The 24,545-nt window shown below is 63.5% G+C and overlaps 2 protein-coding genes across 5 annotated transcripts; both read left to right on the top strand.

The window, feature by feature from the left end:
• The first annotated feature begins 301 nt into the window (after positions 1–301).
• ANO9 (anoctamin 9) lies at positions 302–17,009 on the top strand. Its single transcript, XM_039840988.1, has 27 exons — positions 302–307; positions 981–1,124; positions 1,612–1,723; positions 3,958–4,037; positions 5,235–5,402; positions 5,507–5,632; positions 5,753–5,898; positions 6,878–6,924; positions 7,045–7,103; positions 7,180–7,253; positions 8,161–8,295; positions 8,376–8,472; positions 8,644–8,704; positions 8,827–8,909; positions 9,342–9,446; positions 9,524–9,688; positions 9,769–9,805; positions 10,065–10,176; positions 13,740–13,797; positions 13,898–13,995; positions 14,112–14,242; positions 14,350–14,502; positions 15,341–15,488; positions 15,969–16,070; positions 16,141–16,234; positions 16,340–16,452; positions 16,527–17,009. The coding sequence occupies exons 1-27, from the start codon at positions 302–304 to the stop codon at positions 16,552–16,554; spliced, it is 2,682 nt and encodes an 893-aa protein (XP_039696922.1). The 3' UTR covers positions 16,555–17,009.
• A 2,616-nt stretch (positions 17,010–19,625) lies between these two features.
• SIGIRR (single Ig and TIR domain containing) lies at positions 19,626–24,138 on the top strand. Of its 4 annotated transcripts, none has more exons than XM_039840415.1 (10): positions 19,626–19,837; positions 20,479–20,629; positions 21,125–21,390; positions 21,852–21,985; positions 22,093–22,233; positions 22,597–22,740; positions 22,830–22,932; positions 22,998–23,148; positions 23,327–23,516; positions 23,818–24,138. In XM_039840415.1, the coding sequence occupies exons 4-10, from the start codon at positions 21,874–21,876 to the stop codon at positions 23,979–23,981; spliced, it is 1,005 nt and encodes a 334-aa protein (XP_039696349.1). In that variant the 5' UTR covers positions 19,626–19,837; positions 20,479–20,629; positions 21,125–21,390; positions 21,852–21,873; the 3' UTR covers positions 23,982–24,138. The 4 variants fall into 4 exon arrangements, with proteins under 4 accessions (XP_039696349.1, XP_039696346.1, XP_039696347.1 ...); XM_039840412.1 differs by having other exon boundaries at positions 19,627–19,837; positions 21,192–21,390; XM_039840413.1 differs by lacking the exon at positions 19,626–19,837 and adding an exon at positions 19,847–19,971 and having other exon boundaries at positions 21,192–21,390.
• The last annotated feature ends 407 nt before the right edge of the window (positions 24,139–24,545 follow it).

Below are 24,545 nucleotides of genomic sequence, written 5' to 3'. Positions count from 1 at the left end.
CCAATCTAACTCCTCTCCTGGGGAACGCCCCCCACAGGTGAGGGCGAAGGCCTCTGGAGGGTGTTCCACCACCCTTGGGTGTGCCCTCTTGCTGGCTCCACCCCCGCTGCCTGGGCGCGGGCTTGGAGGGACCAACAGAGGAGGCCGCGGCTGGCGGGAGGGAGAGGGAGGGAGAGGGAGAGGGAGAGGGAGGTGAGTCCCACGCGGAAGTCAGGTAGGACCCGCCCGGCCTCACTTCGGAACTGCTGGCTCCGGCACCGCCGGCGGCTCCTGGGGCTCTGGGACCAGCGGGGCTGCCAGCATGCAGGTGAGTCTGGCGCTGCGTGGGACCCACACCTGAGGTCCCTCCAGCCAGCCCCACCAGCCTCACCTGTGCGGCTCCTGGAGCCCAGGTTGAGGTGAGGGTGGCAGAACCGAACGGATCCCTCGGCAGGGGCTTTACTTTCCATCCTCCATGCAGTCAGAGACCCTGGAGACCCCAGGGCTCGGGTCTTAGTGAGTGTGTGGGGCCTGGACGGGCAGGGTGTGTCCACCCCAGTCCCTGAGCCAGGGCCCCCAGCTGTGCAGCTTTGCCCTGCAGCTAACTCCTGGGAGGAAGGGGCTGTGGCCTCCAGCCCGGGCTGGCCTTGGGCTGGGAGGCTCAGGGTAGCCAGCTGGGCTCTCTGCTCCCCTGGGGGTCCTGCCCCAGGCAGAGGTGAGGGCAGCTGGGGGCTGCTGAATTCTGATTCTGGGGGACAGAGCAGGAGGCCGCGGGGGTCCCAGGAAGGCAGGCAAGAGAACATACCAGAAAGACACCCTTTCTCCCATCTGCCAGGCAAGAAGTCACTGGGCTGGGCCAGGGCCTGGGCGGCCGGGAGGAGACCCAGGTGAGGTGGAGAGCGAAACCAGCCTCCCACTGGAGTGCCCAGGGCCCTCCCAGGTGTGGGCCAAGCGCTAGCCTCTTGCTTCACCTTGGCCCGGGGCCTCCTCGGTCCTTCCAGAGCCAGCTCGGCATCCTGGCACCCCTGGGCCTGGCCCCAGGCTCCTCTGACGACCCTACCTCCCCTGCTGGCCTGTGCTGGGGTGGAGGAGAGGCTTGGAACGGGCTCGGGGTGGCTGGGAAGGCAGCGCCTGGCTTGGCTGAGGTGAGAGAATCAACCCTTTGAAGGACAGGTGCGATGTGGACACCGGACTTGGTGACCCGAGCCTCCAGCTGGGCCTGAGTGTGCCCTTTCCCCGCTCAGATTCCTCCCAGGGCTCCCCGTCGCCCCCAGCTGAAATCCAAGCTCCCCAGCCACCTGAGTAGCCCTCCGTGATCTGGCTCCTGCCGACCCCCGGCCTCACCTCCTGTCTGCTCCCTTCCTGCTCTTTATGCCTCTGCAAAGCGGAAGTGCTGAGTACAAAGTTGCTGCAGTAGTAACCAGCCAGTCCTGGGAGTGCTGAGTCCCCGTGAGGTACCGAGTACCAACTCCTTGGGGTGCTGAGTGCTGAGTCCCCACGAGGTACCGAGTACCAACTTCTTGGGGGTGCTGAGTGCTGAGTCCCTGGACACCAGTCGCACGCTGCCCCTCAGGGCCTCTCCCAAGAATACTTCTCGCTCTTTGTACCTCCTGCCCACCTCTTGCCCTACAGGGCCAAGCTGCAGGCTACCTACCCTGCCCCATGGTGCCTGCCCCTGCAGGCTGTGTCCACTCACACGACGTGCCGCCCACAAGGGCTGCACACAAGGCAGGCTGCTTCCTCAGTGAGTGTCTCAGATGGATGGGTGGACAGACACCCGAAAGGATGAACTGACAGATGACAACAGATGGACAGCTGGGGAAATGGAGGGATGCAGGGGGCAGGAAGGCGGAGGGACAGACCACCTGCTTCAGAAGCCGCGCAGGCAGAGCCAGGCGAGGACTTGCTCAGGGAGGGCGGTCGGAGGGTGTCTGGCTGGGCCCGCCAGGGCGGCGTGTTCTTCGGAAGGGCAGGCATGTCCCTTCCCTGGATGATGACACTGCACCGTGCCTTCAGGGCCCAGTCAGGAGGGCCTGGAGGCATGGCAAGACCCTCAGGGATCGTGAGGGGCGGCCCACACGCAGGTGGGTGCAGCCAGAGTGATGTCGCACATGCGTGCTCCACGTAGCCGGGTCAGAAGCCAGGTGGTGGTCCCACTGGTGACCTGGAGGCCGGGCCGGAAGCGGTGGGGAGAGGCAGGACTTCCCCAGCTTGAACTCTTCGTGTTCCAGGCTGCGGGACGGAGGGTCTCCTGGAGCCGCGGCTTCTCCAGAAGTTTCCTTGTCTGGAGCTGGTAGCTGAGCCTGTAGGGGTGGGGGCTGACAGGGCCGAAGGGACAACAACATGGACCCCAGAGCCAGGTGCCCAGAGTCTGCACCTCTGGCCATGAACCAGATGCTGGTGACACAAATGTCCCGGTCCCATCTAGTTGACACTCCTCTGTTCTCTGACACAGAGGTGCTTCAGCCCTGCCCCCACCTGCAAATCTGCCTGTGAAAGGCAGGGTTCCTCTGGCCCAAGACAGGGGTAAGTTTCAGGTACCAGGAGCCACACCTGAGTGCGAGTGTCTGTGGGCTGCCAGTGAGAGGGCAGGGAGCACCGCGGCCCAGCCTGAGGGGGTGGGTGCTGTTGGGAGATGGTGCAGGAAGGGAACCAATGCTCTCGGAGCATGGGGCGCCCCGGGGGCAGGCTGGGTGAGGGCTGCCTCGCGCTGTGGGGGGGCGACGCAGCGCCCCTCTGCAGACCTCGGCTCCCGATGCCTCGGGCCTGTCTTCTGCCTTTGGACTTGATGCCTTTCCTGGCTCCCATGATTGACAGAAGGGGCGCAGACCCAGGCCAGTTCGGGAGCCAGCACTTCCTGCCGTGTGTGTGTGTGCGTGTGTGCGTGCGTGCGTGTGTGTCTTTTGGCGCGTGTGTGTGTGTAGTGGCGTGATATGCGTGTGTGTAATGCGTGTGTGTGGTGCATGTAGATGGTCTTTCATTGATAGCGTGTGTGTGTGTGTCTTGTGGCGGCGGCGTGATATTCAAATAGCGTGTCGTGTGTGTGTCGTTGCGTGTAGCGTGTGTGTGTGTGTGTGTGCACGCGTGTGTGTGTGTGTGGTGGGGGGAGGTTGGAGTAAACTTTCAGGTTTAGTGAAACAAAATAAAAGATGCCCAGTTACTGAGTTTCACATAAACAATTTCTTGTAGTATAAGTATGTCCTATGGTAACAATAATTGAGACATGTTTATACTAAAAGGTATCAGTTATTTATCTGAAATTCAATTATGACTGGGTGGCCTGTATTTTACCTGGCAGCCCTCAAGGACAGACTGGCTGGAGCAGTCCAGTCAGACTTGCTGGAGGAGGCAGGCTTGAGCCTGGCAGGAATGTGGTTGGAGAAGGGACCGGATCGCTGGTTGGGGGATCAGCAGGGCCGAAGCCCCGGCAGTTGCAGGATGGAGAGGACAGGGTGACAAGCAGGCCGTGTTGGTTGAGGGCTGGGGCTGGGGCTGGGGCGCTGGGGAGCTGGGGCTGGGGAGGGGCTGGGGAGCAGGGGCTGGGGCAGGCTGGGCCTGGGGCTGGGCCTGCAGGGCGTGAGCAGTGGTGAGCCGACATGCAGCCCAGGCGTGGAGTCTTTGGTGAGGTGGGCAGTTGGTATGGTGGTCTTCCAGTGGATACAGTCCCCGAGACCCCACCCTTTCCCCTGGGATGCTGCAGATTTCTGTCCCTCCAGGGCCCATGTGCCTCCCTGGGGAGCTGCCGGCTGGGACTTGGGCCACGGTCCCTGTCACCCAGGCACACACGTGCTCAGCACGGCAGTGGGGCTACAGGGTGCATGGAGTAAAGCCCCGTGGGGCAGACACTGTCAAGGCCACGGCTGGAGGAGGGGTGATTTTGCCCGAGGGCACACACGTGGGCAGAATCCTCCCCCTGTATCTCGGCCCCAGGGCTCCCCCGTGCACTTGCTCTGACTGCCCTTGTCCCCTACCCCTCAGTGGCCGGGCTGCCCCAGCGGAGGGGCATGGGTCACTCTGTGTCCGCCCTCGGAGCCCACTGCTGCAGCTTCGGCACACCTGTGAGGATGCTTAAAGAGTGATGAAGATGGTTCAGGGCGCCCCGTGTCCTGCTTCCCCTGAAGTCAGCGCCCCATCCCCTGGGGCCCGGGTCACAATGAGGAGCCCCCCACAGCCATCCTGACACCGATGTCACCAGCTTTCCCAGTGTCCTTTCCTGTCCCTGTCAGTTCAGGGTCCCATGTGGCGTTCATCTTCACCTTGGCCATCTGCCTCTTGGGTCAGCTCGGGTCTGGAGAAAGTCCCTCTGATGATTCTCGTACTGAGATGGCACTCTAGGTTTCAGAAAGGAGACCTCACACTATCGCATCACCTCCTGTCTGAGGGTCCCTGACATAAGTGACGTCACTGTGAGCGTCATTGCTTGGGCAGGGGCGTCTGCCACGTTTCTCCTCTAAAGTGACTCCTTTGCCGTCCACGCTTTCTCCACCGGGTGCTGAGCGCAGCCCAGGGCACTGAGGGGGATTCAGCTCCATGGTGGGAGCATGTGTGACCCAGTAACCACGAGTGCCCCTCGGGGGGACACGTGGAGGCTGTGCACTCATCCACGCCCTCTTAAGTCTCTGCCCGGTGGTGTTGGCGTCTGTGTCCGGCCTCAATGTCCCACAGCAGTTACCCCTGAGGGGCTCATCCCACCTAGCTTTACAGAGCTCAGTACCATTTCACCATGGTCCCCAACGCCGCACGCAAGGCAGCGGCCCATCTGTGTCACTGCTGCACGACCCGCCACCATGCGGGGACAGCACAGGGTCTTCATCCACGCCCCCGCCAGTGGGCGCGTGTGCTGTTTCCACTGTTTGGATGCCGTGCTACAGCGATCACCCTGTCCGCTTCCCCGGGGGTGGCCGGGCCCGGCCGTGGGACGTTCTGTTTTGTTTCCCGAATCCATGCACCAGGGGTGCCCCCCGCAACACGCAGGGGTTCGGTGGCCTTTGATGCTGTGTGTGACCGCGGGGCAGAGGTGCCACACAGCCCCTGACCACGCTTCCTTGCCTCTCCCGATCCCCGCGTGTCGCCTTGTCCCTGCTCCCTTCCTGGAAGTCCCCGTCTGTGTCTTCGGCCCCCTTCACGCTGGGCTGTCTTTTCTCACGGATTCCAGATGGATCTTTGCTGGCCCTTCGTGCTGCCGTCCAGGGCCTCCTGGCCCTTCCCCAGACACAGCCCTACCGGAATGGCTGACTCGTCCCTGCCACCCCCAGCTCCATGTTTTGAGCCCGTTGGTGCCGTTGTGCCTGGCTCAGGAGCTGCTCTGCTGTGGGAACGAGCTGGTCCTTCTGTTTGCCCCACTGCAGGGTGAAGACAGCTTCCGCATCCTGGTGGGGACCGAAGGAGACAGCATCCCGCTGATGGAGGTCAGCGCTTCTGAGGTGAGTCGCTGCTCTGAAGCCTCCTGTGCTTGGCCCCTCCCACCACTCCGGCCCTGGCCCTGCCCCCCGCGGCCCTGCACCTGCCCCATATCTCCTTCCTCCAGACCGAGGCCCCTGAGCCGTGGGACTACGTCCTTGTGGCTGACCACCGCACCCAGAGGAGCCCCAGGTGTGTCCGCCAGCAGCAGAGGTTCCTGGAAGACCTCAAGAGGAAGGGCTTCCGTTATAAGGTGGGCTGGCACTGGCGCCTGGGGGCAGGAGTTGTGGGTGCTGGGTGGCTCCTGGGGAGCGGTCTGGAGAGGTGGCCCATGGCCTTGTGCTTGCGTGTTCCCATGCGGCCCCACCCCCAGGTTAAGGAAGACGAAGAGAAAGTGTTCTTTGGGGTCCAAGCTGACAGCAGGATCTTCGACCTGTACCGCATGCTCCTCATGGAGCCCGAGGGTCCAGCCCCCCGAGTGGAGTCGGCCGGGACCACCCTCATCCCAACCACCACCAGGTGAGAGGCCGGCCCAGAGCCAGGCCTGGGGCAGCCCTGCCCACCACGTGCCTGGTCCGGGCATGCGAGGCTCCCAAGCGTGGCCTCGGGTCTCTGGGCTGCAGCTTCTGTATCTGCGAAAAGGGACAATGACCGCTCTCCCTCTTGGGGTGTTCTGAAAGTTACATGGGGCTGCGACCTCAGACTTCAAGGCTAAGGGCAGGATGTGCAGAGGCTGAGAGCAGCCATCCCTCTTGGCTCTGAAGCCAGAGGTGGGTCCCTACCTCTCCTCTCCAAGCACCTGCTTCTCCCCACTAACCCTCTAGCCCTACAAGCTGGTCCACCTGCCCTCCCCATGCCCTTCCTCCATCACCTGCCTGGCTCGTCCCAGGCCCCTCTGAACTCGCCTGAGGCCCCGTCAGTGGAGACTGGTGAACACCGCTCCTGGCATCTGGATATGAGGCGATGGAGGGGCCTCGGGTGGACACAGGGGGACTGGCACAGCTGGGGGGGGACAAGGGGAGGGCGCTGAGCAGAGGCACCTCGGTGGGGCTGTGGGAACAGCCTGGGGTGAGTGCCCCATAGGGGGGTGACCAGAGGGGTGTGGCTCAGCCGCTTCTTAGCTGTGTGACCTTTGGCGAGTTATTCGACCTCTCTGAGCCTCAGTCTCCACATAGTCAAAACGGCTCCCAGTGGGGTAAAGAGGACTCGCGCTCCCGAAGGCACAGGGTGTGCTCTGGACACGTGCGGGGCTCCAGGTGGGAGGTGTGATTGGAGGTAGAGGGTCGGGCCAGGTGGCTGGGGGAGAGGGACCACCCCCGAGAGAGCCCCATCCTGGAGCCACGGGGCGGCTAGACCCTGGGAGGATAAGGAGGACAGGGGTGGGTTCCCAGCTGAGTCCTGGGTTCAAGCTCTGGTCAGGCCACCAGGCAGGGGGCTGGGGATCCGGCCAGACAGAGGCGTCACACGGCGCCACCCTGAGCCAACTCTTGTGTTCTAGAATCCGAATCATCAACTTTGTCCTGAACAGCAAGACGGCAGATGGCGGTGAGGACGGAGTGGGCAGGTGGGCGTGTGGTGGCCAGGAGGGGCATCGTCATAGGGAGAACGGGCAGGGCCCTCCCTCGGCCCGCTCCCCTCTGACCCGAGGCTCCCTGTGACCTGTAGACACATTCCATGATTTGGTGAAGGAAAAGGTCTTTGAGACCAAGTTCCCCCTGCACAAGGTGAGGGGCGGGCCGCCTGGGAGAGTGCCCGAGGGCGGGACGTGAGGCGGGAAGCCCTCACTGCCACTTGTGCCAGGGCGAGGAAGGCCTGAAGAAGAAATGGGCCCGGTGGAGGAACATGGTCCGCGAGCAGCCGATCGATGATATCAGGTGATACCGGCCCAAACAAATCACCTGTGCCCCCCACGCCACGCCCCTGCAGACACACCTACGGGCTCAGACACAGCTACGCCTCCACAGGCAGGCACTACGCGCCTGAGGCGGCTCCGCCCAGGGCCTGGCAGCCTCCACACAGACACAGCTTCACGCACCCACGAACACAACTCTTCTGGACCTGATATCGCCTGGGTGCCGCGTGCCCTGGACGCAGTTCTGCCGCCCGCGGACTGATGCGCCCTGGTTCCGCAATGCGCCCGCCGTACGCCGTGCTTACGGACACATTTCGCCTGGACGATCGCGGCGCCTGGTTACCATTCGCGGCGCCCTGGACCTGTTATTCGCGCCCACGGACACGATCGCCACCTGGACGCGCCCACGTGCCCTGGACACCGATCATCCACCGGACCGCCGCACGTGGCACCAGCGCTCCGGCGCCTGGACCTGATCATCCACGGACATTCCACGGACCGTCTGCGGCGCCACCGGACGCATTCACGGCGCCTGGACGCGATCGCGGCATCGCCCGGTACGCCTGCGCCCCCTGGGACCTGACTAACCTTACGATACGTCTGGACTTGTTCTTTCCGCCAGCCACGTCTTCCGTACGCCTGAACCGCATTCATCGCCACGGGCTGCCGCGTTACTGATGCAACTAAGCACCCACAGCCACATCTACGCACCCACAGACACAGCTACTCACCCACAGGCACACCCACGTACCCACAGACACAGCTATGCACCCACAGACACACCCATGCACCCGCAGATGTGTCGGTGTACCCCGCTTAGACATACTGATGCTGTCAGTATAGACACCCCACGTCCCCACGTGTGGCGTGCCCCGCCCGGGTGACGTCACCTCTGGTGGGGTGGCCCTGACAGGCAGCTGTGCCCACAGGAACTACTTCGGTGAGAAGGTGGCCCTGTACTTCGCCTGGCTTGGCTGGTACACCTACATGCTGGTGCCCGCCGCGGTGGTCGGCCTCATCATCTTCCTGAGCGGCTTCTCCCTGTTCCATGCCAGCCAGATCAGGTGGGGGCTGGGCAGGGTGGGGGGGAGGGGCGCTGGTCCGGGGAGAGGCCTGGCAGCAGCAAAGGTCCCTGCATCCCCAGCAAGGAGATCTGCGAGGCCCACGACATCCTCATGTGTCCTCGCGGTGACCACAGGCGCAGGTACCAGCGCCTCTCGGACACCTGCACCTTTGCTAAGGTTTGCTGCCCTGGGGGTCGCCGCCGGACTCCGTGGGCTGTGGGGGCACCGGCTGGCCTGTCCTCTGAAGGGTGGAAGGCCAGGGGGAGCAGAGCCGGGGAAACCTGGGGGGCCGCGGAGCGGGGAAGCCGGCCCCAGCCCCGCACCCTCTCCCCAGCACCCTCTCCCCAGCTCACCCACCTCTTCGACAACGAGGGCACCGTGCTGTTTGCCATCTTCATGGCTCTGTGGGGTGAGTCGCTGCGAGCACCTGGGGCCAGCCTGAGCTCCGGGACCACCCTGCACCAGCGCCCTGGGCGCCACCCCAGACCCACCCCAGGGACACGCGTGACACCCGCCTTGCTCCCACTGCAGCCACTGTGTTCCTGGAGATCTGGAAGAGGCAGCGAGCCCGTGTGGTCCTGCATTGGGACCTGTATGGGTGGGATGAGGACCAGGTGAGCTGCAGCCAGGGCGCCCACAGGGCAGGCTCTTCCCAGGGCCCCGTGCGGCCCACGCCTGCCCCTGCCGTCCCAGAGGCGTGCATCCCCCTGTCTGAGACATGTGTTCCCATGTCTGAGGCCCGTCCCCCGTGTCTGAGGCCCGTCCCCCGTGTCTGAGGCCCATCCCGTCTACATATCTGACCTGTCCCCGTAATCTGGACACATGCCATTCTGAGGTGAAGGGGCCGTCTGTGGTCTGAGACCCGTCCAGTGTCTGGGCCCCGTCCCCGTCAGGGGACTGCGTGCGATGTCTGAGGACCATTACGTCTGAAAGGCCGTCCGTGTCTGGGACTTGAGTCGGTAATCTGAGGACCCGTCTCCCCGTGTCTGGGGCCGAGTGTCTGGAATTGCGTCCCGTGTCTGAGGCGTGTCTGGGGCCGTCCCCAGGAAGAAGTGGCACTCGAGCTCATTAACTGCCCTGACTACAAGCTCCGGCCACACCAGCACTCCTACCTGAGAAGCACCATCATCCTCATCCTGTCTCTGTTCATGGTATTCCTGGGAGCCTGTGGGGGGCGGCTGGAGACACAGCGGGGACAGCCCTCCCAAGGCCCCGCCCACCCCCGCAGATCTGCCTCATGATTGGCATGGCCCACGTCCTGGTCGTCTACCGTGTCCTGGCCGCCGCCGTCTTCAGCAACTTGGCCTTGCCCTTCCTGGAGGAGCAGGTGACCACGGCCGTGGTGGTGACGGGGGCCCTGGTGCATTATGTGACCATCCTCTTCATGACCAAGGTCGGTGGGTGGAGCAGGGGACAGGCAGGGAGGGGCGTCCCCCCTGAGGCCCAAAGTGAGCCTCGTCTCCCCTCACGCAGATCAACAAGAGTGTGGCCCTGAAGCTTTGTGACTTCGGTGAGCGCAGGGGCCCTCAGCCCTGGCCTGGCCTCTGGGGAGACGTGGGAGGCCGAGGGGGCACTCAAGGCTGGGATCCCAGAGCCCTGGGTGGGAGCAGGGGCCCTTCCTGCGGTCTGCACCCCCTCTGCCACCGGAGGGTAGAAGCTCGCACCTGAGAGACAGGTGAGGGTTGCAGGCATTGACACAGGGGCAGGCCAGGAGTGGGACCGTCTCGGGGCTAGGGACAGGCGAGGAACGGTCCCACGTCTCATCCCAGAGAAACCCAGGACCTTCTCGGAGCGAGAGAGCAAGTTCACCGTCAAGTTCTTCACGCTGCAGTTCTTCACCCACTTCTCCTCCCTCGTCTACGTCGCCTTCATCCTGGGCAGGTGAGGGCCACCCCGAGTCCCTTCCCCGCTGATGGATGGAAAGGCCTGCTCTTTTTAATTTTTAAAGTAATTCGTGCTCAGAACAAGCGGAAAGTCAGTATAGAAATCTGTGGAGGAAGCCTACGGTTAACCCCAGCTCTGCTGTCCGGTCCCCGAGGGGATACCTGACGTCACCGTCTGCGGGTCTAAGCAGACTTTTGTACACACTGACATGCGCACACACACAGCTATGGGCATCGGTGGTTCTGTCCTGTGAATAACGACCACTTTTTACAGTGAGAACGGGCCGTGGCCTCTTCTGAGTCCGCACGGCTGGGGTGTTCTTTGCGGGGTGCGGAAACTGCTTTAAGCACCTGTTGGGTTCTTTCCGGTTCTGAGCTTTACAAATAAAGCTGCCACGAGCAAGCACTTCCCCTCACCCTTCTAATTAGCGAAATGGACCCCTTTGGTTCAAACGATATATACTTTTCCATCTTCTCTTTAGAAAATCATTGGCCCGTTTGTTGTGCGTTTGATTACATTTCGTAAGGCACACGCATGGTGCCAACCGATCCCAAACTCCCTACCAGAACTTTATCAAATCCCGGCTCCTCTCAGATGTTCAAAGACATCAGAGGTCGCGCAAGTTCGCCTGTCCTTGGGGACCCCGTCCTGGCTGTGCCCTCTCCTTGGGGCTGTGCGTGGCCCTTCCATCTGCGTAGGGCCCCGGGCCCCGGAGCATCCCGGGGAGGGACGGCGGGAAGCAGCCGCGCTGCACTCCTGCTTCAGCGAGGCCGGAGCCCAGCAGAGGCGACCTGCCCTCCGGCATGCGGTCTGCGCTGTTGCGGGCGTGAAGGCCTCTTCTCACGTCCCCAGGCGTCTGGAATTCTCAGCCGCGGGCCTGAGTGGGCCTCTTGCGTTCCACGTGCTTCTGTCTGCTGGGTGACCGCCGTCACATAGCAGCTGTCACGTTTCTTTCAAAGAACCCTTTCACTGGCACATCCAGTTTCTGGTCCTCCCCCTCCTGCCTCTCTTTCCTCAGTACTGGTCGCCCCCCTCCCAGCTGCTGGCTTTGCCTGTTCTCCCGAAGGACCCAGCTGGTGACGTTAGCACCGTGACAAACACCACTGAGGCCCACACTCTCGCCTCAGCCCTGTCTAGACCCACAGACCTGGCTGCCTGTCGACATGCTCACTCTGAGGTCCTGCCGGCACCCCAGCCTTACCCTGTCCACCAGCTCGTCCCCAATCTCACAGCCTTGCCGTCCCCTCGGCCACCGAGGACACGCCATGCTCTTCCTTGTTCACTGAGTCTCAGGAACGGTGGCCCCATAGGGAGTGGGCCTTGTCCTTTGCCGGGTTCCCAGTGATGTAGCAGGCCTGGCTGTGGAGTCCATGTGTGTCACATGAGAAGGACCTGCCACATACACTGGGCTGGAGCCCGCCAGCCTTCGGTTCCGAGGCGTTTTCAGGCGTCTTGCGTCTGATGACGTCCGGCATCGGCCATCTCATTTCCTTTGCTTCTTTCCTCCCATTGCCGCCCCAGCTTCTGGGAAGTGTCCCCACTCTGGTTTCTGACCCTTCAGTGGAGCGTCTTCTCGCGTTCCGAGCTCAGGGTGCTCCTCTGGACGCGTGCAGCTCCTCCCAGCCTCCTCATGCTGCCTGGACGCCGTGCCTGTCCCTGTCGCGACCTTTGTAGTGACGTTCCTTTACGGTGTCTGTTTTTCAGGCCGTGCTCAAAAGGCCCCCTTCTCAAGATTAAGCACGTGTTCAGCTGTGATTTCCTTTAGATATTCATGGCTTTGACATTTTAAAGACTCAAATCATTGACTCATGAGGGGTCTGTTGGGCCGTGAGGGGCAGAGGACGGGACCCTGTGTGACCCCGACCTCACTGTAGGTTGCCGTGTTGTGCTTTTTTTAAAATTTTGATTTATTTTTATTTTTTAGGTGAGGCAACCCTTGGTTGACCTCACAGATTGCAAGGACCTTGTCGGTTTACAATCCCTTATTTTTTTATTTTTCACACCTACAGCACCTGGTCTTCCTAGCTGGTCTCCCAACCAAGTACTGACCAGGCCCGACTCTGCTTATGTTGTACTTTTTAAAAAAATTATTTTGTGTGTGTGTTGGACTTTACTGCCAGATGGGCCCGAGCTCCTCACTCTTCTTTCTTGCTTCGCCTTTTTTTTTTTTTAATGGTTATTTACACGTTTATTATTCTAGGTAAGCTTTAGAATCATTCTGTCAATCTATGGCGGGATTCTGTGGGATTTAGTTTAAGACTGCAGTAAAATCATACGTTTTCTAGGGAGAACCAACGTGGACACCGCGTTGATTTTCCATTGCTGCCATAGCGGATGACCACAGCTTACTGGCTTTGAGCAACACGAATTTGTTATCCTACCGTTGTGTAGACCCGAAGTCCCAAAGGGGCCTCGCGGGGCGGAATCCGAGCGCTACGGGGCTGGCGTTCGCCCGGCAGAGCGTCTGTCCCCTTCCTCAGCTCTGCGAGGCCGCCCGAGCGCCCGGGTCCCTGGCCCCTTCCTCCTCTGTCTCCAAAGCCAGCGGCAGTGCTGAGTCCTTGTCCTGCCGGCTCTGCGGCCCCGCCCCGCCGCGTGCCCACTGAAGGACCCGCAGGATCACACTGGGCATGCCCAGATAACCCAGGATACCCTCCCCACTGTCAGGCCAGCTGGCAGCGACCTTAATGCCGCCCGCCGTGTAAGGTGACAACTCACGTCCGTCGCACACTTGCGCGCTGAGCCACGGGCTCCAGGAACTGGGACGTGGACGTCTTCGGGGGCGTCACTCCGTCTACACGCAAAACACAATCCTGAGTTTTCCTATTGATGAGGTTTTTGATATTCAAGTCTTTTCCTCTTTTTTTCTTTAACGTTCTTTAGTAGTTTTACAGTTTTCTTCCCACGGGGGCCAGACTTGTCATGCATTTCCCCGTGGCTGCGTCGCGGTGGTGGCTGGTGTCTGTGACAGACACCTCCTGCTGCATCTCCCGCTGGTCCCACTGCACCCCGCAGAGCGAGCCGACCCCCGGGGTCAGCTTCCTTGTCTCCGAGCACTTGTCAGCTGATTTAGCCAGCCGGTCTTTCAGTTGGTTTATTTTGGTTTTCCAGGTACATGATCGTGTTTCCTAAAATAGTAATTTCTTCTTTTGCAAATTTACACTGTTCCAGAGCCGCGCCGCACAGTTGTCAGGAACTGTGACGAGCCTCGCGGATCTCGCCGCCGAGCATGAGCCTGACCTGGGGCTTAATAGAGTGTGTGTTTTTTACCGTGTTACGGAAAGCAGGCGATTGAAACACAAAGCAACTCCGGTGCCGTTTCCGTGGGGGAAACCGAGGCAAGCCCACCGCCAGCAGGCCTCGTCTAGAACGCACGCCTGAGCCAGTGACCGGCTGAGCTTTCTCCTGCGCGTGCGTGTGGCGTGCGGCGTGCTTGGGCGTAGCCTCCGGCGTCCTGCGCTTCCCCTCCACTGCCCCCGCTGCCCCCGCTGCCCCTTCCGTCCTGCGCCACCCGCACCCTGTCAGAGGCAAGGTGCTGCCCTCCGCCTTGCTGTCCTCCCTAGGATCAACGGCCACCCTGGGAAGTCCGTGCGCCTGGCGGGCCTGTGGAAGCTGGAGGAGGTCAGTCTGCCCGGGGTGCCCTGCTGCCCTGTCCCCAACCACCCTGTCCCCAACCGCCCTCCCTCCCAGGCCTGACCTCCCGTCCCTGCCCCGCCTGCAGTGCCATCTCAGTGGCTGCATGATGGACCTGTTCGTGCAGATGGCCATCATCATGGGCCTGAAGCAAACGCTCAGCAACTGCATGGAGTACCTGCGCCCGTGAGGACCCCCCTTCTTCCTCGGGGCGCCCCACCCTCCTCCCTACCTCCCAGGGCCGGCGGAGGGGCCCCTGCGCCCCCGCTCCCTGTCCCCCACCGGGTTCTGGTCACCCCCAGGTGGCTGGCCCTCAAGTATCGCTCAATGCGGGGCCACGAGTCCCGGGACCCCGAGCTGAGAGACTGGCAGCGCAACTACCGCCTGAACCCCGTCAACACCTTCAGCCTGTTTGACGAGTTCATGGAGATGAGTGCGTGGGCCGGAGCTGGGGGGCTGGGGTTGTGGGGACAGAGGGAGCACGTGCGGTGGGCGGGGCCGGGGCGCAGGGGCGGGCCCTCAGGGTGCCGCCCCCCGCAGTGATCCAGTACGGCTTCACTACCATCTTCGTGGCCGCCTTCCCGCTCGCCCCGCTGCTCGCGCTCTTCAGCAACCTCGTGGAGATCCGCCTGGACGCCATCAAGATGGTTAGGCTGCAGCGGCGGCTGGTGCCACGCAAGGCCAAGGACATCGGTCAGGGGCCCAATGGGATGGCTGCACAGATCGGGGCGCCCAGGCGTGGGGGGGGACAGGCGTGGCAAAGGGTGCTGGGACCACATCAGTCCCCTTGAAACACTCTAAGCAGCAGTGGCAAGACAATCCCCCTCACCCCGCAGACAGCCCCCCAGGCCTTCCCCCAGGGCCTGCCGGGGGTCGGGGCTGCCCCCTGCCCCCGCAGGCCCCAGACAGTGGCAGGGCTGGCCAATTCCTCACAGGTGCCTCCCTCCCGCCCCCAGCCACCCCTGAAGCCCCCTTGGGGGCCCAGGCAGAGAAGCTGGACTCTGAGAACAGGGAGCTGGTGCATGCAGGAGTCTAGCAGCTAGGGGCAGGCACTGAGAGCAGGTGGCCTCAGTCTCCCAGGCTGGTCTCATCCAGACGGACAGGTGTCAGGGATGAACAGAAGGAAGGGGGCGCGGGATGTGGGCAGAGGGAGGGAGATGTGTGGGAGAGGCCCCAGTCTCGGTCCCAGGTTAAAGGGTTCTACCCTGGGGTGGGAACCCAGGAGGGGGACCCCAGGGACAGCTGAGGTGTCTAGGAAGAAGAGGGAGACAGGGAGACCTGAGTCCCTTCCTGTCCATGACAAGGACGAGGGGTCAGGAGACCAGAGGCGGGGCTCTGTCCACCGTGGCCCAGGTCTCCTGTCAGTGGCCTGGCCCCGTAGCTGTGATGGGTGCCATTGGCAGAGGTGTGACAAGACCCTGGGACCACCCAGGCTTCTGGCCTTGGGGAACGATGGGTGGAGGCGCGGTGGGCTGTACCAGCAGTCATGGCTGGGGGGACAGGACGGCCTCACCGCACTGCTGTGGTCCAGGGACCTGGCTGCAGGTGCTGGAGACTATCGGCGTGCTGGCGGTCATTGCCAACGGGATGGTCATCGCCTTCACATCTGAGTTCATCCCCCGAGTGGTGTACAAGTACCGCTACGGCCCATGCCGAGAGGGGGCGCGCCCCGCAGTCGAGTAAGGGGTGCTGCCACACAGCCCCTGGGGGGACCGCACTGCCCAGACACCCCAGGAAAGCTAGTCCAACCACGGCCTTGCCCAGGGGAGCCTGGGGAACGTTCCAATGCTGTCAGCGTTGCCTGGGGTGGCCCTGCTCTCCTGCACAGACAGGGACCCCGGTGGGAGGTTAGGGTCCCTGCACCAGCTGTGTCCTGAGCAGGCAGTACCACCACGTCTTCCTCCCGTCAGGCCCCCTGTGGCACTCTCGCCCTCCAGGGGTTCCCCAAGATGCCCCTCAGCTGCCGGCAGGGAAGGCAGCTGGTGGCAGCCCCAGGTCCCATCCGCCTCCCCCAGCGGCCCCTCTCCCACATGGGGGTTTCGAGGAGGGGGTCTTTGCTGTGTCCCACACTGACGGTCCCACCAGACAGGAACTAGCTCCAGAGAAACACCTCCGAGGCCCGAGAGGCCTCACCCCGCAGCCCCCACCCCTCCCCACAGCTGCCTCACGGGCTACATCAACCACAGCCTGTCCGTGTTCCACACCAAGGACTTCCAGGACCCCGTCAAGACAGAGGACTCGGAGCACGTCACTGAGTGCAGGTTTGACGCTTCCACCCCCGCAAGTAACCTCTGAACTCCTGACCCCTGACCCAAGGCTCTCTCCACTCAGGTACCGGGACTATCGCAACGCGCTGGACTACAACTTCTCCGAGCAGTTCTGGATCCTCCTGGCCATCCGTCTGGCCTTCCTCATTCTCTTTGAGGTGGGCCGGAACGGGGGTCTGGGGGGTGCAGCCCGCTCCAACCCTCCTCCCTGCTTCCGGCCCCGCTGGCTGGCCTCCCCAGTCAGCCCCTGCTCCCACCACCAGCACGTGGCCTTGTGCATCAAGCTCGTGGCTGCCTGGTTCGTGCCTGACGTCCCTCAGTCGGTGAAGAACAGGGTTCTGGAGGAGAAGTACCGCAGCCTCCGGGAGAAACTGGGGTACGGGCCGCCCCGGGTGGGCGGGCGGGGCTGGGCCTGTGGGCCCCGCCACCGAACTCCACTCCCACCTCCAGCTCCAGCCCCAAGAGCACAGACGTGTAGGGGACCCAGAGCTGTCACTGGCACCCGGGAGCCGAGACTGAGAGCCGCCACCACCGCGCCCCACCCCTGCCCATGGCTATGTGTGTGTGTGGGGGGGCTGTAAGAAGGCCCACGTATACATGGGTGTATGTGAGGGGTCCCAGGAGGAAGGGGTATCTGTGGGGGTCCTGGGAGGGCCGTGTACGTTTGAGGTGTCTGTGAGAAGCACACTTGTCTGATCTGTGAAACCTGGTCCATGTGTTAGGGCTCAGGCTTGGCATAACCCTGACTTGAACTCTGGGTGACCACTGTCACCATACAACTGGGAGCGGGGGCTCCTTATATAGTCACAGCACAGGAAAACCAGCCGTTTGCTGGCCTCCCTCTGACTTCTGGGTCCCAGATCCTGCCCGCCCCAATCTGGCTGGTCGGGGGCCCGGACCTCACCTCTCTGACTCCTCTCAGCCAGCAGAACTTTTTATAATAAAACCTCTGTGTCAACTTTTGGGTGGATTGTGTCTGTGCTTGGGGCTAGCTGGGAAACCGAGGCCCAGATGGGGAGATGTCAGGACGTGGTAGCCTCCTGGCCCTCTTCTGGGTCTCCACGAGCTGCCGAAAGTGAGGTCTTACCCTCCCTGCACCTGGGGCTTGGGAAGGGTACTCTAGGCAGGCTTCCCGGAGGAAGAGGAAGAGCAGGGTGGGGGGAGGGGCGCAACCGCAAAAGCCCCTGGGGACGGTGGAATCTCCAAGGAGTCCTCCAGGCCACGGAGACTCTCCCGGCTGGTTGGGCCGGTTTGGCCTTTGCCCCCAAGCCTGGCGGCCTCGGTTCCCAGTAACTAAGCTGAACGCAGGACATCCTTGAGCGCCAGCCTTGGGCACAAAGCGGGACACTTGGGTCCGCCCTCGGCCCTGGCTGCTGGGCGGGGCTGCACCTGTAGCCGCCGCTGGGGCTGTCGCCGCTGCGCACCTGGCCCAGGTGAGCCGCCCCGCCCTCGCGGTCGCATGAGCCCCAGGTCTTGGCAGTAGGTGAGTGGCAGTCACGGCTCAGACCCACGGGGGTGAGTGGAGGTCGCCGGCTCCCAGGAGCCTGGACCAGGCCTGGAGCTTGGGGGGGATGAGAGGGTCCGTGCCCCGAGGAGCCTCTGGACCGTGGCGGGCGCGGTCCTGCAGGAAGTGGCTCAGAGCCGGGCCGGCTGCCCGCGTTGCCCGGAAGCCCCAGCTGGTCTGCGTCCCGGCCCTTTGGGCCTTCCCGCTCCGCCCGCCGAGGGCAGTGGCTTCCTCGTGACCTTTGCTCAGGAGAGGGAGGGGGAAAGTCGGGGAGCATGGGGAACTCCCACCAACGTCCCAAGTCCGTACCCCCGGCCAGAGGCCTCCCAAGGTGCTGGGGAGATACGGAGAAACGAGCAGGGGGCGCCGGGCGCCCGGCGGGGACATCGCCATTGGCGCGCGCCTGCCTGCGTGCGCGCCCTGAAGCGCCGTCAGCGCGCTCCCGCCCTCCGGGCGCGTCCCCGGCCTGCGGTCCTAGGCCCGCCCCCCGCCCGCCGCGCCCCCTGCCTCGCGCGTCTGGGATCAGGGGTCACCGCACCTGGAGGGTGGGGAGACTAGGGCCAGTCCACCCCCCGGAAGGCGGAGCGCGGGGAGTGGGGTGTGTGGCGAGGGAGAACCTGGCGTCGTGGTCCCGGGAGAGCAGGCCGGGGCCCCTCGGCCTGCGGGCCACAGCCTCTCACGCACGGGCTTTCCTTCTGGAGAGACGTCTGGGGCGCAGCACGTGCGAGGCGCGGAGGGGCTGCGCGCCCCAGAGGAGGGCAGCAGCTTGGAGACTAAGGGGTGCTGAGCAGCAAAGCCTTCGGCGGGGTACGGGCTGCAGCCCCACCGCGCAGGCCGAGGCGAGAAGGCTGGTTTTCCAGGAACCCGGAGTGCGGAATGCAGGGCCAAAGATGCTGGGTGGTGCAGGCGGGGCTGGGGGCGGGCTGGGACTCGGAGGGTCCGTTCGCCAGAGTGCTTGAGCCGAGGGGATTTTGTACTCTCCTTAGAGAGTGGGCCTGGGGGGCAAGGGAGGCTGAGGATGGACGCTAGCAGAGGGAGGGGATGTCCGGGCGCAGCTGGGAGCTGGTGGCTCAGATGGGCACACAGCAGTGGCCAGCCTGGCAGAAGCTGTGGGAGGCAGGGAGGCTGGTCTGGGGCCAGGGAGAGCTCAGCTCCGAGTCCTGCCCATGCTCGGGGCAGGTGGCTGACGACCAGCCCCAGGGGCCTTGGTCACCTCTGGAGAGGCCATACCAGCTGCAGCTGCATCCAGCAGGCCCTGGCTCAGTGGGGAGGATTCTCTCCCGTTCTGTGGGGCGGTCACCCCAGGTGGTGCTTGAGGGCCACAAAGGGCTTGGCAGGCCTGGGACAGGGTTGGATTAAGACTGTAGGGAAGCTGATGCTGCACTGAGGACGCTGAGGGCAGGGATGGGCCCTCAGTACCAGCCACTTGTCACTGGGCCCTGAGTCCCAGGTCAGTCAGGGGTGGGGTGGTGTCAGTGGTAACTGGAAATGCTGGCTGCCCCGCACCTGAGCTCAGAGCCAGGAGCCTCTGCTGAGGCCCCGTTTGATCCCTTATCTGGAAAAGGGGGCACTGTGCTCCCATCCCAGCCGGAAACCAAGGTCCATGTTGGGGGACCACCATGGGAGGTGGACAGGGCGAGGCCTAAAGAGCCCTGCTCGAGGTCCCATTGTTGGCAGGAGTTTCCACAGGACCCCCGTCACCCTAGCAGGTCAGAGGTCAGAGGCCCATGGAGGGTCATGGAGGCCCCCCACTTCCTTGGCGTGGCACCACCTGAGGTATCCAGGAAGTGGGCCCTCCTTGTGAGTGCAGAACAGCCCTGATGGGCGGTTTTCTTGCCAGGATGCCCTCATGTGGCCCCAGCTCTCTGCAGCCCCTCCACAGCTCCGGCCTGGCCTGGGGAAACGCGGGGCCCAGTGGGCTGGTGCAGCCGGGGCAGCCGGAGGAAGGGGCCCTTGACTCAGAGCTACAGGAAGAGCGGGGCAGGCGGGGCGAGAGAACCACCAACTGCCCGCCCCACTGGGGCGGGGGTGGGTGCCTGGGTGGGGTTTAAGTTTAGGAGAGGATGTGACTGCAAGGCCAGGAAGCTACAGGAAAGTTCTGATTAAAACAAACAAAAGCCAGGTCCTCACGGTGCCTGGCAATGCATCTGAGCCGCTTCACACTGGGCCTGGGGCCCGGCTGAGCAGTTTGCTCCCAAGCACACATCAGTGACCTCAGTGACCAACATCCCCCCCAGGAGGAGAGAGCCAGAACCAGGTGACTTCGTGCCCTCCCTCTTTGGCCCCGCTGCCCTGCGTGAGCCTGTGTCCCCATCCTCTGGCCTGAGGCCTGTCCTCAGAGGCAGGCCTGGCTGAGGGGAGCCCCGCAGCTTGTTTGGAACGTCTGTGCTCGTGAGTGTGTGCTGTGTGTGCTGTGTGAGAGTGAGGGACAGTGGGAGGCCGTGTGTGCCGGCGGGGGCTGTGCAGATGCTCGTGGCTGTGTGCCCTGGGGAGCTAGCTGCTCCACATCTGTGCTGCGCATGCCCGTTGTGTGTACCGGAGTGACGGAGGTGGGAGTGTGCACATGTGCACATGGGCCACGGTGGCAGCTTCGTGCAGGTGTGCGGGGAGGGGCTGTGTGTGCCACACAGACTGCAGGGGGAGAGTGCACGGGAGGCCTTCAAGCCTCATGAGGCTGCGGGGGCTGTGGGCCCACTGTTCCACCCTGGGCCGTCATGGTGGCCCTTGGCCCTGGGGCAGGTGGTCAGTTGAGGGTCCCTCCCGGCCCTCATGTAAGGCGCTTGGAGTAGAACGGTGCTGGTGTCCGTGAGGCAGCCAGTGCATGGTGCAGTCTGTGGCCGAAGTTACACGTTAACTCATCCTGTTCTTGTTTAACTTGCTCCCTGGGGATGGTGGCAGCCTCTGACCCATCCTGGCGCCCTGACTGACCCAGCACGAGAACAGAGAGCAAGTCCTGCCCAGCCGTCAGTCTCGCAGCTGAGGAGTCCGTGGAGCGTGGGGTGGCACTGCGCCCGGCCTGCCTGAGGAGGCCCTGGACAGACCATGGCAGGTAGAATGTCAGAGAGGGACAGGCACGGGCCCCCTCTTACCTCCTGCCCCTCTCTGGCTCCAGTCGGACATGTGCTTGGGTTCTGCCTGCCCCTCCCCCATGCCCGCAGTCTTGACCCTGTGGTTAGGGCGAGCCGTGAGCCCTCATCTGCCCCAGGCCTCCAGACCAGGCTTGTGGGAGTGGGTGCTGCTTGGGGCCCATGGCAGGGAGGTATGGGCTGCTGGGGGACCCCACTGCCAAGATGGCCGTCTCTTCTGACTCCTGTAGCGCTCCCCTTCTCGACTATAAGAGGAGAAAGTTTGGATCTCAGGGAGGCAGGAAGGCTTGCCTGTGGCCAGCAGAGGGTCCTGGGACCGCTGGCCCCCAGCCCACAGGAAGGTGCTGGCTCATATCCTGGGTGGACGATCAGCCAGGTGCTGGGCCCTGTCCGCCATGGGACTCGTGGACAGACATGGTGTGCCCACCAAGCAACACATGTTTTTTCCTGGCCCACAGACCACCTGCAGCCAGCGGGAGCCCAGCGACCGGAGCACAGCTAACCCACTGGGTCCTTTTTCTGCAGGTGTCTGCGACAGGGCCCCCGACTTCCTCTCTCCTTCTGGGAGCCAGGTCCTGAGGCCTGCCCTGGGCAGTGTGGTCACTCTGAATTGCACAGCCCAGGTGGTCTCTGGGCCCCACTGTCCCCTGCCCTCAGTCCAGTGGCTAAAAGACGGGCTGCCCCTGGGCAATGGAAGCCATTATGACATCCGCGAGGATACCTGGTAAGAGACTGGGGGGTCCAGGGTCAGCGACCACCCTGGATATACTGGTGGCCAAGGGCCTCCCCGACCTAGACCCTGATCTGTAACCACCTGGACATGGGCTGGGGAGTGACCTGGCCAGAGTGCCACTCTGAAAGCAGCCCGAGGGGCGGTGGCCTCAGGGACAGATGGCCCCGTAGACAATGGCTTTGCAGATCGCCCAGGGCCATGGGTGCCTTTAGGGTCATAAGGCCTGAATGAGGTACTGGCCATTGAGACCGAGATGCAGCATTGGGGTGACTGTCACTAAACAGATCCACACCCCTTCTAGGTTCTGCCACTCCTTTTAGCTTCTGGCCCAAGGGCTGTCCAGGGAGCCCAAACCTGCAGCCTCTCTGGGTGAGTCCCAGACAGGTGGGGCTCTGGGGCGTCCACTGATGCTCTCAGCCCCCAGGTGAGAGGGTGGGGCCTGGTCTCCCCAGGGTCAAGGCCAACTTGTCAGAGATGCTCGTGTCCAGTGTCCTGGGAGTCAACCTGACCAGCGCTGAGAACTATGGGGCCTTCGCCTGCTCCGTCTGGAATGCCAGTTCCTCCTCCTTCACTCTTTGGATTGCTGGTGAGGGGCTTACACTGGGACAGAGGATAGTGGGGAGGCCTGGGGGGGGCGCTGGGGAGCCTAGAGGGTGGTGGGTGCAGTGGCTCAGGCTGCAGCTCTGTCCCCAGGCCCAGCGGGCCACTTGGCAGCGGTGCTGGCCTCACTCCTGGTCCTGCTGATCTTGCTTCTGGTGGCGCTGCTCTATGTGAAGTGTCGACTCAATGTGCTGCTCTGGTACCAAGACACGCACGGGGAAGTGGAGATGAACGGTGCGTGCGCAGACGTGCGCGGATGGAGGGCCGGGCCGTCAGCCATAGGGCTTCCCTACATTCAGCTCTGGGGCGGGGCGGGGATGAGAAGGCAGCAGCACCGGGGGGCTCCGGCGCGCACACATCCCAGGAGAGGGGGCTCCATGCAGCCGAGGAGGGCGTAGGGCCGGGTCGGCAGAAAGGGGGCATGGGGCCTGTATCCTGGTACAAGGGCTCCATTTGGAGTCCTGTGCTGGGGAGGGGTCTAGGTGAGGCCTGGGGGCGGTGTTCTGCGCGGGGTCTGTGTTTGGGGCCCTGTGCGCTAGTGGGGAAAAGGTTAGAGGACCCCTGGGGGTGGCCGCGCTGACCCGCCGCCGTCCGCAGACGGGAAGCTCTACGACGCCTACGTCTCCTACAGCGACAGCCCCGAAGATCGGAAGTTCGTTAACTTCATCCTGAAGCCGCAGCTGGAGCGGCGTCGGGGCTACAAGCTCTTCCTCGACGACCGCGACCTCTTGCCGCGCGCAGGTACTGTGGCGCCCCCCGCCCGTGGCCCCGCCCCACCCGCCGTCGGCCCCGCCCACGCCCACGCCCACGCCCACGCCCGCTTCTCGCAGAGCCCTCCGCAGACCTCCTGGTGAACTTGAGCCGCTGCCGTCGCCTCATCGTGGTGCTGTCAGAAGCCTTCTTGGGCCGGGCCTGGTGCAGCCACAGCTTTCGGTGGGTCTAGCGCGGGGTTTGGGGGGAGGGCCATCTGCACCCAGCTGACGGTCCCGCCCCCGCAGGGAGGGCCTGTGCCGGCTGCTGGAACTCACGCGGAGACCCATCTTCATCACCTTCGAGGCCCAGCGGCGCGACCCCGTGCACCCCGCGCTGCACCTGCTGCATCAGCACCGCCACCTGGTGACCCTGCTGCGCTGGAGGCCCGGCTCCGTGGTGCGGAGGGTGGTGCGGGCTCTGGGGTGGGTGGGGGTTCCGTGGCCTGGCGCCCGAAGTAGGGGCCTCCTTTGAGGTTCTGGGAGCCAGTGAACCGCGCTGCCAGGTGGCCGGGGGCTACCAGTGTTTGCGTCCCCTCCGTGTTCACACGAGCTGACTACCCCACCCTGGCCCCTAGACACCTTCGTCCAATTTTTGGAAAGAGCTGCAGCTGGCGCTGCCGCGGAAGGTGCAGTACAGAGCGATGGAGGGAGACCCTCAGACCCGGCTGCAGGATGACAAGGATCCCATGCTGATTGTACGAGGCCGCATCCCGGAAGGCGGGACCCTGGACCCGGAGCTGGACCCCGACCCCCAAGGGGACCTGGGTATGCCCGCAGGGGCCCACCGTTGACCCTGAGAAACAGCCTGGGGTGGAGGAGGGCTGCACAGGGCAGAGGAAGGCGCTCAGAAATGGGCGCAGATGGCAGGGACTCCTCCATGCTGAACGTGGGTGAGCTTGACCCCCCAGGGTCTCCTAACTGCCCCTTCCTGAGGCTCTTGGGCCTAAGGCCTCTAGACGACCTCCAGGATGTCAGGTCACCACCCAGGAGGGTGAGCAGGGAGTGAGCCCCGCAGAGGCCAGCTGTGGGCAGCCCAGCTTCAGGCCTGCTGGTACTCCCTCCCCAGGTGTCCGAGGGCCTGTCCTTGGGGAGCCATCGGCTCCAGTGCATGCAAGCGGGGTGTCGCTGGGCGAGGGCCGGGGTAGCGAGGTGGACGTCTCAGACCTCGGCTCCCGCAACTACAGTGCCCGCACGGACTTCTACTGCCTGGTGTCTGAGGATGACATGTAGCCCCCGCCTCCGCAGGAACCGCAGGGTGCCCGTGACAGCTGGGAGTGGGGCCTTGTGCCCTCCCTGCCTGCATGTGGCCCTGTGACCCTTTGGGAAGGGGAGTGGCCCTAATGCCCCTCCTTGTGCCAGAAAATAAAGTCTTTTTAGATCCCTCCTAGGCCTTGGCCTCTCTCCTGGGCAGCGTACCCCACACTTCCATCTCAGGCTCTCTGGGACCCTTGACCACGGCTACTCGGTCACCAAATCCAGCTGTCCTCTCAACCCCTCCCTTTCTCCATCCTGAGGCAGTTGGGGCACGTCTCCTGCTGTAGCCTCTTTGGGTCTCCCTGCTAGGGGACATGCCCGCCCTAGCCCCACTCTGACCCAGACAGGTCCTAGGGGGGCAGGCCCCTTAGAGGCTTCAGGTTCTGACATTGCAGAAGCCCTCTGCTGTAAAAATATCAGTGGGAATCCACAACCAGTGGCCTGGCTTGGTGAGATGGGGGAGGGGCCCCAGAACTTACTAGACACCAGGCCTCGGATGGATGGTGTGAGTTCCTGGTCAGGGCACCCCCAGGTCCACAG

The sequence above is a fragment of the Pteropus medius genome, unplaced genomic scaffold (assembly GCF_902729225.1).
Source record: "Pteropus medius unplaced genomic scaffold, Ma_sr-lr_union100, whole genome shotgun sequence".
NCBI classification, from domain to species: domain Eukaryota; kingdom Metazoa; phylum Chordata; class Mammalia; order Chiroptera; family Pteropodidae; genus Pteropus; species Pteropus medius.
Note: the sequence above shows the minus strand (reverse complement) of the source record. Positions and strands in the feature narration are given on the sequence as shown.